Here is a 17,754-nt window from a genome sequence, read left to right as displayed (position 1 = left end):
TGGTTGGTCTACTCACCCTTCACAGCATCTCAATCCCAACCAAATTTCATTGGAAGATGAAGGAATAAATTTATCTCAAATAAATAATATCAATATCTTCACAGATGGCTCAAAAACAGAACATGGAGCTGGAGCTGCGTTTTGTGTTCTGTTCAATGATTCCTGGTCCTATCAATGGTCTGCCAAATTGAATGACAACAATACCGTTTTCCAAGCTGAACTCACTGCACTTCATGAAGCAGTAAAATATACATCTCAGTTTTCAAACAACAATACTTTTAAAATACATGTTGACAATAGAGTTAGTATCATGGCATCTTCAAATCCAAAGAGCACAAACCAAAAAGCAAGAGAAATTTTTGGTTTCCTGCTTTCAAAACCAACAATAAAAATTTCATGGGTTAAAGCCCATGCTGGCAATATAGGCATGGAAAAGCAGATCAACTGGCAAAGGAAGCAACGCAAAATGGGCAATTTTATATCCAAACAAAGATACCAAAACGACATATAAAAGCCCTCCTCCGGAAAGACATGCTTGAGGAATGGCAAGGATATTGGAGCAATAGTGTCACAGGCAGAAAAATTTTTAATATCCTGCCTTCAGTCAACCTTAATCCCACTAACTGGAACAGAGAGGAAATTATTTTCTTCTCAGAACACAGCCCTTTTCCTGCCTACCTCAAAAGGTTTAATCTGCCTGAGAGTTACCAGTGCAGTTGTGGTAGGATAGGCACCGCACTTCATTATGCTACGGAATGCATCCTTACAATCTCCTGGCATATGAAAAAACCATCACCAAGCCATGAACAGGAATGGCTGAAAAGAGTCGCCGGCAACTTCCTTTCCAGGCAAAAAATCCACAGTATAATCAAATTTATAAGTGGAAATAGAGACCTATTCTTGCCTCCATAGCACTCAACATCAAGTCTCATACCAAAAAAGACTAAGGGAAAAAACAAGCACTGCAGTCTCCTGTCACACATTTCAATCAAACAGAGATTGTCTTCATTTCCATTTCTCAAATGATTTTCCATCTGATTTTTTTTAACTGCAACCTGATCTACTATATCATAAAAAAATAAGTGAACACAGATTATATGTATATTTTTACAAATTTTATCTCTCAATCTGCATTATATTTCTAAGTTTATTACTACAAATTATATTTCTAAGTTGAAAAATTATGTAAACGGTCTCATCATAATATAATTTCTTATATTATTGTAAATTCTGTAAATAGTTATTTTTGTTTCGTTTTCCTACTGTAAATATTTTGTTAATTAAATAAAAGTCCCGTAACATGCCTATCAAACCGTTCAGTGACCAGAATGGTCACGGATACGGAGGTATGAGACGACGTTCTGTTCTGTATGTATAGTTCATTTTGTTCTTTCTCTATTACTTCCTAAAAATTCACTCCCACTCATTCAGACGTCGCTGCAGAAAGATCAACTAAAACAGAGATGTGAATTGTCTAATATAAAGTGTTGATTTTCAAAATGAACGGGGAAGGAAAGATCTAATTATTTATCATTTATTCTGCCGTAAATAAAATAACAATGACAAAACATTATATACCGTTATAACATCATACTGTGAAGAAAGATAATTTCTTTCTTTGAGTGCCCCGATTCCTCCAAGAGGCAAAGTTTCAGAAAAATACAAACTAAAACAATATATCGAATGCATATACAGAAACAGCGTTTCTTATATATGAGATGTTAGATAAATTGATCGCTGATGGTCATGTTGATCAACATGTATTTCGATACATGCAGACATCAGCCTTGCAGGTTCAAAGTGCATTTGATATAGCATCGAAGTGTAGACAAAAGTAATAACAGTACGCAGGTTCACAATTATTTCACCTACTGAAAAAATTTAAGTTCACAAACCAATTCCTTTAGATTACCGAATGGTAGCATTTCAAAGGAGGCATATCTGGTGATCATAATAGACACATTACCGGGTACCCCTCCCCTCAAACTCACTAAATATTGTACTTCATAATTTTGATGCAGATCGATCGACGGCTCCTGTTCTACCTAAAATATACATTTGCTATATTTTCGAAAGAGTTTTATTAAAAAATACACAACATGTCTGTCATAAATGACCCAAAAGTATTTTGTTAACTAAACAAATTATTGAAATTTGAATAACAATATTTTAAACTGATTGATACAAAATGACTACTTCAAAATTCGCTAATGGGAAGTCCGAGCTCTAATTAATTATCAAATGTATTTTTCTTAAATTTACACGATGATAAATTAAATAATTTTTTAATGTAAGTGTAAAAAGTTAATGATATTAATAATCTGCGTAAAAAAAAGGATTTAAAACCTGCTTTTTGTATTTTTTAGAGGCCTATAACTTTTATTTACAACATTAACAAAATAGGAATTTTTATTTAATTTCTCTTTTAAATTTAAAATGATTGGCAATACAATGAGTCCCATCTTCTCAGTTGCAACCATTGTTCTCCAATTTTATGCAAATGAGAGTTCTTTGGATATTTTATTAATGATTGCTATCCTTGTCGCCAAAAGATATTGTCGCCAAAAGATAAAGAATGAGCAGGATTGAACAGATAGTCAATGATGGAACATAGTAATAATAAGAAAATGAATTCGGAAACTCTGAAGTTCATTAAAATGATTTTCCACAATATAATTAATGCTGATTTATTTCATCTTTCAAGGAAAAAGGAAATAAATCAATTCCCGATTCCATGTCAAAAAATAAATAATAAATAATATAGGAAAGAAAAAGACTAGAAACTAGAAAAGAAAAAAAAATTGCAAAAATTATGTGGGAAAAAAGTTGATTAAAACGTACACTGTATTCGACTAACCATTTTAAGCAAAAACAAACAAAAAAGTTCAAAAATCAGCTTAAAAAATTAAATTTATAAAACAAATTTATCGTTAAACTTTTTTTTAATTCACGAGCATGTAATTCATTTAACCGTATATCAATTCACAATGTTGATTTAATAAATCAGAAATTTGAAATACATTTGAAGCAAATCTTTCTAAAACAATGCTTACTTTTCTTTAAATACAATAATTTAAAACAATAGCTGTGCAAAAAAGGATTTTAATATCATTCTAAAGAAGCAATTACGATCAGTTGCTTTCCAAAAATTCCAAAAAGGCTCAATAATCAAATTCACGGGGAATCCGAAAGAACGGAAATTTATCTTATCAGCTCAGTGTTAATGAAGTCAAAAGACAACAGAACCAAATGGAAATGAATACTTAAAAGTGAACGAAGAATGGAATGAGTTTGTACTGAAATGAGACTCCCCCATGTTCTCAGATAATGAAATGAGCAGCACTCCCTTTTCCGCGAGACTAGCATTTTGAAATCAGATTTTATATATGGTATATTAGTTTAGAAACAGTCAGGTTTCGCAGAAAACTGATTTTTTTTTCTTTTTTGCTGTGCCCATTGATAACGGCATTTCTCTAATTAAAAACTAAATTTTCCTGCTCGATAAACAGAAGTTAGTTTAGATAACAGAAGACAGTTTAACATAGAGAGAATTTCTATTAATTAAATGATTAAAACATGGTTATGAAAGGTGAATGCATAGTTTTGTTTAAATTGATAGGAAATATTGAAAAATAAATAAATATTTTCTAAAATTAAATTAGTGTTCATTCATTTATAGTCTGTGTATTTTCCGTAGGCGGTTCAAGGTCACATTTTCTACCTCATTATTAGTTGTCTGGTACCAGTAACGCTGTAGAAAATGTGACCTTGAACCGCCTACAAAAAATACACAAACTATAGGCAACAGCAAAAATTTGAAATATTAAAAAAAAATGTGTATCTACAATGATAATGCAACAAAACAAATTATTTATAATACTACATTCCAAATTAGAGCATAGATTAATCTAGCTATTAGAAATTCTTGGTATTTCATCTAGAAAGGCTGATTTTGACAGCCACATTTATTAAATTCCATTACGTATTTTCCATCCATACTTTATTTTTATTTTGGCTTATTTCTTTGCATAAATATTTAATTTTATAATCGTCTTTTAATATAATTTCACATGTGCTAGAATTTTTAAATACATTTCGCTTATAAGTTATCGAACTATATCCATTAACTGAATAGTTCAAGTTAATTTTAGTTTCGTACGCGTGGTGACACCTGGCGGAGATCTCGAGAAATAAGTAATTTCAGAATTCCGAAATGTACATAATGATGAATAATAAATTAAACACTAAGTAGTAGAAAAAGTTAAAATAAATTCATATGTTTTAAATTACCAAATGAATAGACTAGGTCTCTTTCTACAATTTAGCAGTCTATGCACTTCTTTGAATGATAATTCCAAAACAGAAAACATTTTAATATCCAGGAATCTGGAGAATATTTTCTCAAAATTCCTGTATGACGGAGAAAAAAACCCCAAATACTTTACTTGCATCAACCAATAGGCAAATTAAGAAATTCATTAGTTATATCAACCAAACTGAAAAATGTACTTCTATAGGCATAATTTTTGTACATAACTGATTTTTGAAAGCAAAATTACATGAATATCTGTTTGTTGTACAAGAAATAAATAGAAATGATTAAAATTTATATAAACTTACATACATCAATGTATATAAAAACATATTTCAGCATTAAATTGAAAAATAAATAAAGTGCATTTTAATCATTGTACAACAGGAAATTTTCAAACCTTTAGAGATATACGTTTCAAATTGGGATGTTAAGATTCGGGCAGTGTTTATGACATGATCCTGATACTATGAGTAATGCAATTACTTATTTCATAAGTTAACAATACCTTTGTAATTTATATAATGCCTATTTTATATCCATTGTAAATCATATGCCATATTACATATCTGGGCATAAAACATACTTTTAGCAGTTGTGTGGCCGAATAGAAGATATTTTAGAAATTTATTTTAAACTTATTTATTTCGCTCCGGGAGGCATTTTATGTACAATAAGCAAAGATAAAACTGATGTTCGTTTACATTGCGATACAAATGCAAAAGAGGAAAAGAGACCAAAATCTTTTCTCACAGTGATTTTACAATGAGATTGTAATGGAAATTTCTTTGACACGTGTAGACGTAGGAAAGGGAAATTTAAGTATCTTTAAAAGTATGTTGTAAGCATTAAGGTTTTTTTATCCTTTCACTCGGAGCGTGAATACCTTCTGAATTCAACAGTTTAACAGAGCGCGTGTGGAATTAACCCTTATGTTCATTTTGTATAGTATACCATACATACAAATTTATAAAAATATACTACCACTATAAAATAATTTTTAACTTAGTTTTATTAAACACATGACATATGTAGACGTTCATTTATACTTCAAAAATAAAAAATAGTAGTTTATCTGTCATAATTTTAAATCAGTTGTGAAAAATAATCGTCAAGATGCGCCGCTCAGGTTTATCTAAGGTAAGTTTTATTTCATTTTTATGTTTGTACCCCTAAATATGCATGTTTATTATAAAAAACACACGCCTAAATGTTTGTTCTTACACATTTTTATATATACATACCTATATACATTTTTTTTTTTTTTTTGCTTTTCTTTAAAAAAGCAATGTTGTCACCATAAGGGGTTAGTGAAATAAAAAATTGGAACTGGATCAGAAAATAAGAACGCTTTAGAGTGAAGTCAATATGGGCTAAATTATGATAAAAATTATGAAATTAATTAGGATTTAAATTATTTTAAGAGATATCATTACATGTATGTCTATTTTCATCCAGATCTTTGAAACGGATGTAAATGCAAAAAAAAAAAATACACAATATGTCCATAATTACAGCTCTCCTATTCAAAGCTGCTGGCTGTTAAATAATTTACCTGAATGGCATTAGATTTGCGAATGCCTTTATAAAAGGATAGAAATATTTAATGTACAAAATAATTTAACTGGCTCAAATAATTAAAATATGTACAAATGAACAAATATTATCCTGAACAATATATATGTATAAATATTATTTTCCTTATATATGTACCAATATTATCCTGAAACTCCGAGGTAGACAAATACATTTCTCGACATGATACTGATATTATTATTACAAACAACCAAGGGAAGTTAACTCTCCGTTTTTGAGATAATTAACTGCCCTCGAATTGAAAACTTCCAATGATTAAGTACCTAATGGTAGCATTCTGCACTATGAGCAAACACTTGCTTCACTTCCGAATATGGCCACCCTTATTTATATCTGAAGAAAAATTGCTGTGAATACTGGCACTGATCCAATTGTTTGAATCTCTACCCGCACTACTTGGACAAAAACTTCCAAAACAACGACTGGAAAAATGGGTTATTTTTCTATTTATGTAAGAACAATAAATAATTTATTTCTCTCGATTTTACTGTCGTTTCTCAGTTTGTTTTTAGTTATGATTACTTAAAGTATTTTTGATGTTTTATAAATATTTAGAGAGCAGACTAAGTGAAATCATCTCTTAAAAAAAAAAATGTGGCTAACAAAGCATTTCGCGAATTTAATGCCATTTTGAGTAATGGCTATTTTGAAAACTAGTTTTCTACATTATGTGGGAAATAATTGTAATGGATACTATCTTATAAATAAATTTGAATACATTATTTTTCAACTGAATATTTTCTCATCATTATGTCTTCAAGAATGGGCTTCGCACATTTCATGTGAATCATTATAGATGCAAATAGCTCAGAATAGAGGACTATGAATGATGGGCAGTTCATTTAGTATAATAAAGCACCATTCTTTCCTATCATATAACGTAAAGCAGGCTGATATAAAAAAAAAAACATCATTAAAATTATTATTCACCCTACATTATACAAATGACATATTTTCACTTTCTATAATATTTGCATTATAATTCAATAATTACAAAATTGATTTACTTACTTGAATTAAAAAAATTATTAATAAAGAAGTCAGTTAAGCAATTATGAGTTTTTTCAACCAATAATTTTAATTAAAAAATACCTTCTATATCATTTTTAACTCTTAACTATAATCTTTTTATGACTTCATCTAGGATTAGACAACTTTTTTGAAAATGTTTTTAAAAAAAATAGCAGTGGATGATTGAAAACATTAAAATAAATTCTGATCAAAAAATTAAATGATTGTTTCTAAATCGGGTATGATAAAATTTTATTGTAACTACTTAGTGTACAAAAAAAATGTTTAAGTTTTAATTTTAACCTATATCTTTTAATTTATACTCTGTCCTCTTAAATAGTACATAAATCAGAATTCCTATAAAAAATATTTTCTAGGTGGCACCACGTGGGTAGAAACAAAATTTAATAATTTTATTCAATTCATAAGAAGTTCGAAACATTAAAATAATTTGCTGCCATAAAAGAATATTAAATTATTTCATTTCAAATATACAAAGCAAAATTCTAATATATCAGTAAAAATTTGAAAAATTGATTGCATAATTATATTTCTACAAACAAGAAATGAAAGAATTTAAAAATGTTTTTACAAATGACCACCGAGTCAGATAAGATTTTAAAAAGTAATACTAAAATACATTTTTTCAATTAATTTTGGTAACACAGTAACCCGTAATTTAAATCTGTTGAAATCACGAAAAAATTACACTTTATAATTTAACCACAAATGGAAATTAACACACATGAAAAGAAAAATATCAAAATCTGCTTATTCATTAAACAATCGAAAAACAGACAAACACATTTCAAAAACTGAAGTAAATATTTATTTCACTAAACTATGTCAAAATCTTCTTGCTATCTCACTAAAAAATGCTTCTAGAATCAGAGTGTCCAAATGACATTAATGGAACCATTATTAATGCATTTCATGCTAAGTGTTTTCCAGTTCAATATGAAAATCCAAAACACCATTTAAAATATTCGAATTACACCTCAAACAAAAGTTCGATAATGCATGGAATCATTAATTGAAAACTTCATATTTGAATTCGTATAAAGAATATTAATTGAAATGAATCATTCTAGCTGAGAAATTCCTTGAATAATTACAAGAATGGAATTGCAGAATTGAAAATTGGAGTTCTAATTTTCCTATTTCCATTTATTTTGAGATAATTATTCAAAAATATATGTTAATGATTTCAAGATTTCATTTTTTAAATATTAAAATATGCAATTGGAACTATATGTGTAAAGCGAAAAGAAGCATTTCGAAATGAATTCTTAATTGAAAATTATACACAAATGGAGTAATTAAAACCCGACTATTTTTTTTATATTCCTAGGGTGAGTAGATAATATTTAAACAGCCAAAACAAAATCCTGAATTCAGAGTTTGTTAAAAATGAAAATGGATTATGCAAGAGGATAGCATCATATTTCTGTATAATTGCTTATTTGACTAAAACATCCATTAGACTTCAAAGTCATTTTTTGAAATCGGTTTAATAGAAATCATTCCTGATCTCATAGCTATTTCAAGGGAATTGTTTCGACCACAACATTTGAAGACACCCCTACACTTAACAAGTATTAATTAAATTATTGAAATATGAAATGGCAACTAGGATTCAGAGATGGAAGTTCGCAACCTCTCTGATCCACTCTATGAAATATGCTCAAATTCCATAGTCAATATGAAAACCAATGGAATAGTATAGTGTAGACTGGGTAGTTACACAATTTTTGCTAATGTTCTTCCCACCAAATTTATCACAGTATTTGGATTTGAAGCTCACTGAAGGCAGACTTTGTGGTTCATGGGAGATAGGGTCTTTCGATCTACAATAAAAAGAATTTCGCTTTGTGTATGTAGACTTGCGATTTACTTTACCAAGGCATTCACCATACACATATGTATGGGGATTTGCAGTGTACTCTAACGATTCTTGTAATGTTTGGAGGTAGGCTTGTTTTGTATTCTAGCTTGGCACATATCATGCAAGACTCTTGGTCTACCCTCACCAGATATTCATCGTATGTATCTAACCGGAGACATACTGTGTATTCTGACAATGATTTTAAAGTTTGAGAGAACCTGTGGTGTATTTTAGAAGAATGCTCACCAAAAGAAGCATTCGTGGTATGCTATAACAAGGCGTTCAGCGAGGAGGTTGGAGTAAGGCTTATGTGGAGTAATCTTGATTGATGAAGCTAAATGAATGAGCGAATGAAAATGGATTGTGATGAAATGCTATTACTCCATTGACATGATATGGTGTGACCGTAAGTGTTATGCTTAAGAGTACAATGTCATGCCTCTCACATAAAAAATTGCCTTAAATGTATTTTATGGCCAATGTAAAATTCTGTCCAAATTACATTCCTGAACAATTCAACATACCTGAAAGTCTAAACCATTTCATGATATGAGATCGCATGTTTATGCAAATATCAATAAGTTCCAGTGAATTTCATATGCAGAAATACAGTTATCTTCGGTGAAGCGTATTCGGATGTCATCTGTATGAAGAATACCATTCACTTGTAACACGTTGAGAATTTATGACAGCATTCCAAATGATGTAACTTATTTGAAGATCAAATAATTTTGTTAGCGACTATATTAGAATAATTTAAGACTATTCTTAGGAAACTTTTCTCCTTATGCGAGGGAAAAAATTACGAAAATATGAGTAAGGATAATATGACAAACATAATGCGTGACAGTAAAAAGAAAAAAAAAGTGGAAGAAACGTTGCACGGAGGCCACGGTAATGTCCATGTCGATTTTCACGATAAAAAGAGGCATTTTTTAACTCATATTAAATATGAGATAAAATCTTTTGCCATAGAGACATTCAATCATTCGGTATAGAGTCTAAATCTTCGGCTTAGATCTCTATCTGAATATCTTCTTGATTAGCAAACACTTCGGCAAATGATAACTAATTTTTCAGTTATTTTTAGTTTCTCATCATTTACTATGAAAAAATGGAAAATTTGTAATTTAATATCATAAAGTAAAGTTTATAAGTTAAAGATGCCTAAAAGTCCTCTCGTTTCTTATCAATAATTACACATTTTTACTTTCCCGTATACGCAATATAGAGTAAATATTGTAATCGCAATAAAATTCGGATTCGAGAATTTGTCGAATTTCCGTGTTTTTGACCACCCGAAAAACACATTTTTGCAAAATTTCCGTCTGACTGTCTGTGACAAAGATAACTCGAAAAACATGTTGAGCTAGTTGATAGAAATTAAATTCACAATCTTAACACCAAATTTGCAAAATCTCTTCAGAGTAAGTTCGTCTGCCCATCTGTTTGAATATAAGCTAACACGAGAATCGCAAAAAAGAGATCTAGAAATTAAAATTCTATACTCAGATCCAACATCTATGGTATAGATACCTATCAGATATTAAGCTAAATTCAACAATGGGTTGACCCTCTGTCAATCTGTACTTTTAGAAACATGTAAAAACAATAATTCAAAAATTTAATTATATGACTTAAAAATATCAAATTTGGTATGCGATTTTGTGACTAAAAGTGAAGTTTACAGTCGGATCCTTAATTCAATCAAATGTGAAAACATGCGTATAAAACAGGAATTCGATTTTCGAATAATATTAACCTCACGCCAGAAATCAGTCGCAAAAAAACTTGCAAACAAAAGACAAAAAAAAAAAGACAGATTTAGTCAAAATGCTAAATTTACTTTAAAAGTTAACATTTCTTAACTATTGTACGCCGACGCCATGAAAGGCATTCTCTGAGATATCACCTTTATTAGAGAGTACGCGATAAAAGTTTTTGGAGACCTCTGCCACTGGTTTAAAAACTTCAAACTGCTTTATTAAAATCCATTATAAAATTCTTCTAAATTTTTAAAATTATATAATTTATTGATTTGAATTTCCATACCTGGAAATCTTTTCTCAGAAAGATAATAAATATTCTCAGAAAATAAGTCCTGAAAGACCTTTCAAAATAGAACGATCTGTAAATTCTGAAAATTCTTTCCTGTCCAAAGAATTTTAAGAATTATCGCTGGATCAGTCAAAATATTTGTTTTAGGAACCAATCAATCAACCGGTAAGTTACATTTGACCCTTACTTCACTGATGTCTGTTTTCTTATCAGATAACGTAATTTAATAAGATTTTTTTAAATGATCTGAATGAGAAGAGTATGAAATAGCACGCGAATTAAAACAGAACTCATTAAACTTCAATGCAATTATTTCGAATTAAATTTTTCCCACACTATCATTTTCTATAATTAAATTTTGCCGTGACTCAAACTAAAAAATAAAGGAATAAAACTCAATCTACTAAAAGTTTTAAAGAGATTGATTGAAGCATTTTCTGTATCAATACATCTTCATTCATCAATTTTCATTACATCTTCAGTATCAATTTAATCTTCCAAAATAGTTTCTTTTGTTAAGTTCTGCATACTTGAATTAAAATATCCTAATTAAGGTAGGTGACTGCGATCAAGATAATGTTTATGCTTTTTTTTTTTTTTTTTTTGTGGAATAAACATGCATGAAACAAAAATATATTATCAGATAGAAACAAAGAATGTTCTGTAAAATGGAATAATTAGGATTTTTTTTTTCACTAAAATTATGCCTAAAATAAACATGTAATTTGAGAATTTATGAAATTAGTTCGTCTTAATTTTGTAAATGGCTATAAAATATATTACCATGTCCATAAATTAAAATAAAAGCTGCATTTCTATCCCTCCTTTAAATATTTAAACTCTACTGCAACATGATATTTGCAAATTTTTTAGAAATATGAAGGCAAAAAACAACAATAAAAACAAGACAAAGTTTTTTAAGGAGTAGATTACCCGTTCTGTAATTCAAAGACTACAGATCATATTGAAATAGTTTCTTAAAAAAATTAAATAAATAATTTAAAATATAATAAATATATTTATGCATTTAATATTTTGCTAAAATTTAGTACCTTTAAAAACTTCATTCAAAGATAAAAGTCACTTCTCAAAGAAAGGATAAGGGAAAAAATACAAATATTTTATTAAAAACTGATCAGAAGGAAAAAATTAAAATAAATAAAGGCAGTATGTTAAATTTAAAAGTATTCAATATTTTTTTCTAAAATATCAGCTTTTTTTAATGAAATTACCTTTTTAAAGAAATATAACTTTTTAACGACGGTTCAGCCGATTTCGATATGCGAGATACTTATCATTTCAACCTAAAATCATAAATATCTTATATTCTAAAAAGGTTTGAAACAGTTTTATAAGAAAAGTTTCTTTCCTGAATTTGCATTTACAATTCCCTAAAATCTCACATTTCAGATACATTTCTGTAGTATTGTGATGAGAATCGAATATGAATCTCATGGATTTTCTTCGACCGATTTAGTGCTAATACTGCTTTGTTATGTTTGATACTAAAATACAATTTGGTGCTAAGATAAACTATTAAATTTCATTCAATGTGCAAGTGGCACTTCTGACATGCACTTTCACATGCACACATATTACCATATATCACATGCACACACCATCACCAAACACACTGTTAAAAATATTAAAATGTAAACACAAATAAGTTTTATTATGTTGCTTTATCGCTTATTGTTGTTACTCATTATTATTATTCTTTACATATGTTTAATTGGATGTACAAAAATATCACTACATCATGCATCCGAATAACAATCCCAATAAGAAGAACAGATTTGAAACAATCTTTTTATGCTTAATTCAAAGACTGTTAATCTTAACGAAGTGTTACGAATCTATAACATTATTTTCTTGCAATGCTGACCTCATAGCTGTCAAGATATATTTACAGGGATATTCTTAATGGAAGTTGACTCGATATAAAATTTATAAATCCAGAACTTGGTAACAACAAACTTTACAAACATTTGGTGATTTATTCGGGGACTTCGACATCAAAAATTAAGGTTCTGTAAATTGCAAATATTTTTACTATATTTATTAGAACCGGGAATTTGTGGAGTCTTCCAGATTATTCCATACCTATTCAGAATGAAATAAAAGATGGAATCTCCCATGTTTATCAATTCTTTATTTTTCGAGTGTTGATCGAAGAGTAAGCATCCTACTTGCGTCTCGGATTGTTATTGCTATTTTGAATATATTGTGTTTTTTTCTGGTTATACTGCGATTTTCAACAAGTTCTGACCCTTATGTACGTCTTAGTTGTGTTTTTATTACCAATATTTACTGTGACATAAAATGTTTACCTTTACCTAGTGCGTTAGACCACTTCTGTTGTTGTTGTTTCTTATGGGAAAGCCCGCTGTTACGAAGACAGCGATTTTAAGCCGGAGGGGGAGTGTCTCTTGTTTTTATAGTTGCGCCAACTAGGGCCAAGAGTACGACTTTGCTACTCACATATTACTCATTCGCTTGCACAACCCCTTTTTACAAGAGGGCACATTCACGCATCTCACAGATAGAACAACTGAAGAACAAACGTGCCCAAACCGGGACTCGAACCCGGGATGCCCAGATTACGAGGAAGACGCGCTACCCCTATGCCAGGACGCCGGCAGACCACTTCTAATCTAACGCATCGGACGAATTAATTTATAAATAAGAAAGTTGATGTTAAAAATTTTTTAAAAATTAGCCTTTGACCGGTAACATATTTAAATTATATTCAGTTACTAAATTATATATATTTTGACATATCCAATTTTTTTTCTCCCAATCTCTAGAAAATATTTGCAATTCCAAAGAATTATGTTATAAAAAATCTAATGACTAAAACAATAGAAAAATGTTAGTTCAAGAAATTCGTTTTTTTGAATAAACAAGAGCCTATAAAATATACCAAAAGGTATTTTTCTATCTCCCCAAAATTCATTAAGCAATTTTCTTTCTAGATATGTTTATTAAATTTAAAAATTTATCTATATGGTCGATATAAGAAAAGGAATGTTGAAAATTAAATTTGAAATTAACAGCTTGTCTCAATCATTTATCTAATGCTGAACATCACCGAGGAAAAAGCATAATGACAAAACAAATTATATTAACTTCAAATTTAATTTTCATTACTTCAATCTGAACAAAGGTTATATATATTTTACTCCTTTGAAATCGTAAAAAAAATATTATTCATTAATAACAAGATTTTATAAGTATGAATCTATTTAGAAGTTTGACATTATCTTCAAATTACAAATATGATTGTACACGATGAAGAAAGTGCTCAAATTACTCTTCATATATGACAGTTAAACCTAGAATTACCTCATCTAACGAGTAATTACATTCCGGCAATAGGTGCTGAGAATATTATAGTTTTAGAAAATTTTAGTTAGATTTTTATTTGAAAATGAACTGAAACGTGAAAGTTTTTTTCTTAATAATTAGTAAACATATTTCTAAAAAATTAACTTTATATCTTTTAATATTTTTTAAAAAAAATATTTTTATTCATAAAAATTTTTACATTTCTTTCTAAATTTGAATAAATATTTTTAATATATTTTATAGCAATACTACTACTTATTTTATTACACTTAGGTGCGGTGGGACGATATTAAAAATATGTTTTGTGCGCGCGTTAGAGTGCTACACAATTTCGAATACATTTTAAACTAATTTTACTTAAATTTACCGACCTTATTTTTTAAATTTAAATTAAAAAAATTGATTTCTTAATCCTTCTATTTATTTTAGTTGGTCAATATTAACATGCATAATATAGTGAAATATTCGAATAGACAATCAAACAATTTTAAGCAACAAAATTTATGCTAAATATTTTTTTCTATGCACGTCTAGACAAAATATGCCCACAAACAGAAGTCAGTTACTTTGATTAATATGGTCTAGCACAGCTCTTGTTTATAAACAATATGGGAAACTTCACTTATGCAAGTGAATTGATCTCGAATTTTCAATGGACACATATCGAATAATTTTAAAAAGTTCAAAAACACATTTTAAACAAATAATTTTGTTTATCTAGACTGAGTAGTTGAATGATCATGATTTTTTGGCAGACAGCAATAATTTCAAGAAATGATTTTGTAAAACACGAGGCCAGACAAATCGGAAATGGGTAATGCTTTAAAATCTCAAAAATCAAGGTTTTTTTTATTTACAATTACCATGAATTATTTATTGAAATTTAATATCATTTGTATATCATTAAAACATGCTGCTTTATGTAATTAACTTTTCAGGAAAATGTACCCTTTAACACTATAATAATGCGACTATCTTGCTTCAATCAATTATTTTGCTAATTAAAAAATTATTTTTTTATATTTTAACAGAGATTAAGCGCATTAAAAGATACAGTTGGCTTTCAAACTGCATCTAATTAATCGAAGTAATCAAGTGTAGAAAATTATAAGTATATTTATCTCATTTTTTAAAAAAAAATCATTTTTTTTTTTCAAATTAAATCAAAACTTATGTAATTTAACAAAATACTTCACAAATTATTATATTATTTAAAATAAATTTTTTTCTGTGACTCGGCTTAAATTAAGTCATTAATTAGGTTAATTACATGAGTTAAAATTATGTACAAACGCAAAATAATGTCAGGTGGTTAACTTATTCACAACTGAAGATAATAAATTTTACAAAGAGAATACATATAAAAAGATAGAATATATGTACAATCAAAATATTAATCATCGAAAAGTTAAATTCTGTCACAAGTAAATTTAAATAGTTCAAAAATTAATTTTTTAACGATTGTAACAATTCATTTTAAATAATTTTAAAATCTGATGTATTTTTTCTAATCAATTTCATTCAATAAATAAAAAAAGGTTGAAAGCGATATTTAGATGCTGCTTTGTTTCAATCTATTTAAGAGGTTGAAATGATAGACAATGTTCTAAATTTTTTAAATATTATTATACTTTAAGAAATATTTTGGTATTTAATTTGCTTTATGTAATATTTCAAGACCTGTAGATGCAAAACCATAAATTTATAATTTTATATGTTTTTTTTTTTTTTTAAATTTGAATGCGAGATTATTTGCAGTCGTATTTATGCGGAGTTTTTTTATCTACTTTTTAAAAGTCGCATTTGCCTGACAGTAAATATCCATCATACATAGTATTCAAAATTTATAAAAAATTAAATTTACTTAGAAAACATAAAAAAAATACAAATATGAAGTACTTCAAAACAGTTCTTAAAATTCATATTCAAAATGCATTCAGAGACAAGATATGGTCTCCGATATTTATAATGGATGCAGCAAAATTAAAATAGGTTTATATATCAGCATAAAAGTTCATATGATTATTGATTTTATAATGTTATAATTTAAAAAAATGATAAGGTGTTTTCATATAGTTCAACCTCAAATTTAACAAAACAAACGAAAGTTTATATTCAAATCTGAATTAGATTATTATACAAAACCCAAACACTTTTACAAAAACTCGTACTCTAATTTATATGACCGCCATATTGAACTACAAAATTATACGGAATTATTGAGACTAGAAACCTATCCACTTCCAGATAAGAGGATTTACAAATACATAAAAATATTATACGAAATCAATTTTAACAATACATTTTATTAATAAATGAAATGAACATTATATTGGTAACTATGCAAGGCAGTGCAATGTGTATTAATCTTACCATTCATACTTAAAAAAAAAACTAGAGGAAAATGCAAAAAAGAAGAAAATTGCGAACTTACCCAATAAGTAGTAGGCCAAAATTTCATTTGGGACCGATGCTATAAGAACCATAAAATCAGCAATCGACAAGCTGACCAGATAGCAATTGGTTGGTGTGTGCATACTTCTGGTTTGCCAAACCACAATCACAACCATTATGTTTCCCAATACACCAACAATGAAGACTATTCCTTGGAAAACAGTTCCCACTATTCTATAGTTTATGGAATAGTAAGAAGGGTCCAAATATTCTGGACCAGTGTCAATTTGAGTCTCATTGTACGTCGAGTTGCCCAATCCAGCATACAGAAAAGTCGAATTACAATCAGTTCCAAAAAATGTAGAGCTGTTGTTGTCACAGTCAATCATGGTTAATTTCTGTTGGTGTATTCTCTGATTTTCAAGATTTGCGATTCAATTCAAATATGTTTTGAAAGTTTCAATTTAGTTTTATTTAATTTCTTTATCAAACAATAATATTTGCTTACTTTTACGCAAATGTCGATTTTTTTATCATAAAATTTCTTAAATGTTTGAAGAGACTTTTCAAAAATAATGATATAAGTTTTATACAATTATTTATAAAGTTTTTATGTTTTCAAATTTTCAAAACTTTTAGATGCTCACTAGTTCTACAATGCTTCTCACCAAACTTTTAAGGATACGATTCTTTTTTTATTTCTGCAAAAAGATATGTTTAGTCTTAAAAACAGTATCTAATAATTATTTAAACGATGCATATTCGAATAAGTGCTTCCACAGTGAACTAACCGTTCTACAAACAAATATTTCATCGACTTAAACACTGTCAATTCAAGAAAAATGCGATCCTAAATGAAATATTTCAAAGTTTCCAAATCACATTTTAAATTATTTTCGGCAAACAAAATAGGATTACGTAAAAAGTTTGTACTTGACAACTTTTCCCTAATCTATAATATGCCAATGATAAATTCATCGATTATAAAAACTCCTAATAAATTATAAAAAAACGGGAAAAGATCAACAACCTGTTGATACTAAAATAAAATACGACTGTGAAAAAAAAAAATGTCCTTTCTTGAAAAAACAAAATAAATGTCTCTACGCAAACGAACTGTGCAAATTCAGCACATAGAAGCAAGTTGAAG

General features: G+C 28.4%; 1 protein-coding gene across 1 annotated transcript in view; it reads right to left on the bottom strand.

Moving 5' to 3' along the window:
* The window catches only part of LOC129971128 (thyrotropin-releasing hormone receptor-like), a 453,265-nt gene extending 436,008 nt beyond the window's left edge, over nucleotides 1-17,257 (bottom strand). Inside the window, exon 1 of the mRNA XM_056084621.1 lies at nucleotides 16,645-17,257. Coding sequence (XP_055940596.1) covers nucleotides 16,645-16,993 — 349 coding nt within the window. The 5' untranslated portion in view covers nucleotides 16,994-17,257. The remainder of the gene's footprint in view (nucleotides 1-16,644) is intronic.
* Nucleotides 17,258-17,754: the final 497 nt, after the last annotated feature.

Source organism: Argiope bruennichi, chromosome 6 (assembly GCF_947563725.1).
Source record: "Argiope bruennichi chromosome 6, qqArgBrue1.1, whole genome shotgun sequence".
NCBI lineage: Eukaryota > Metazoa > Arthropoda > Arachnida > Araneae > Araneidae > Argiope > Argiope bruennichi.
Note: the sequence above shows the minus strand (reverse complement) of the source record. Positions and strands in the feature narration are given on the sequence as shown.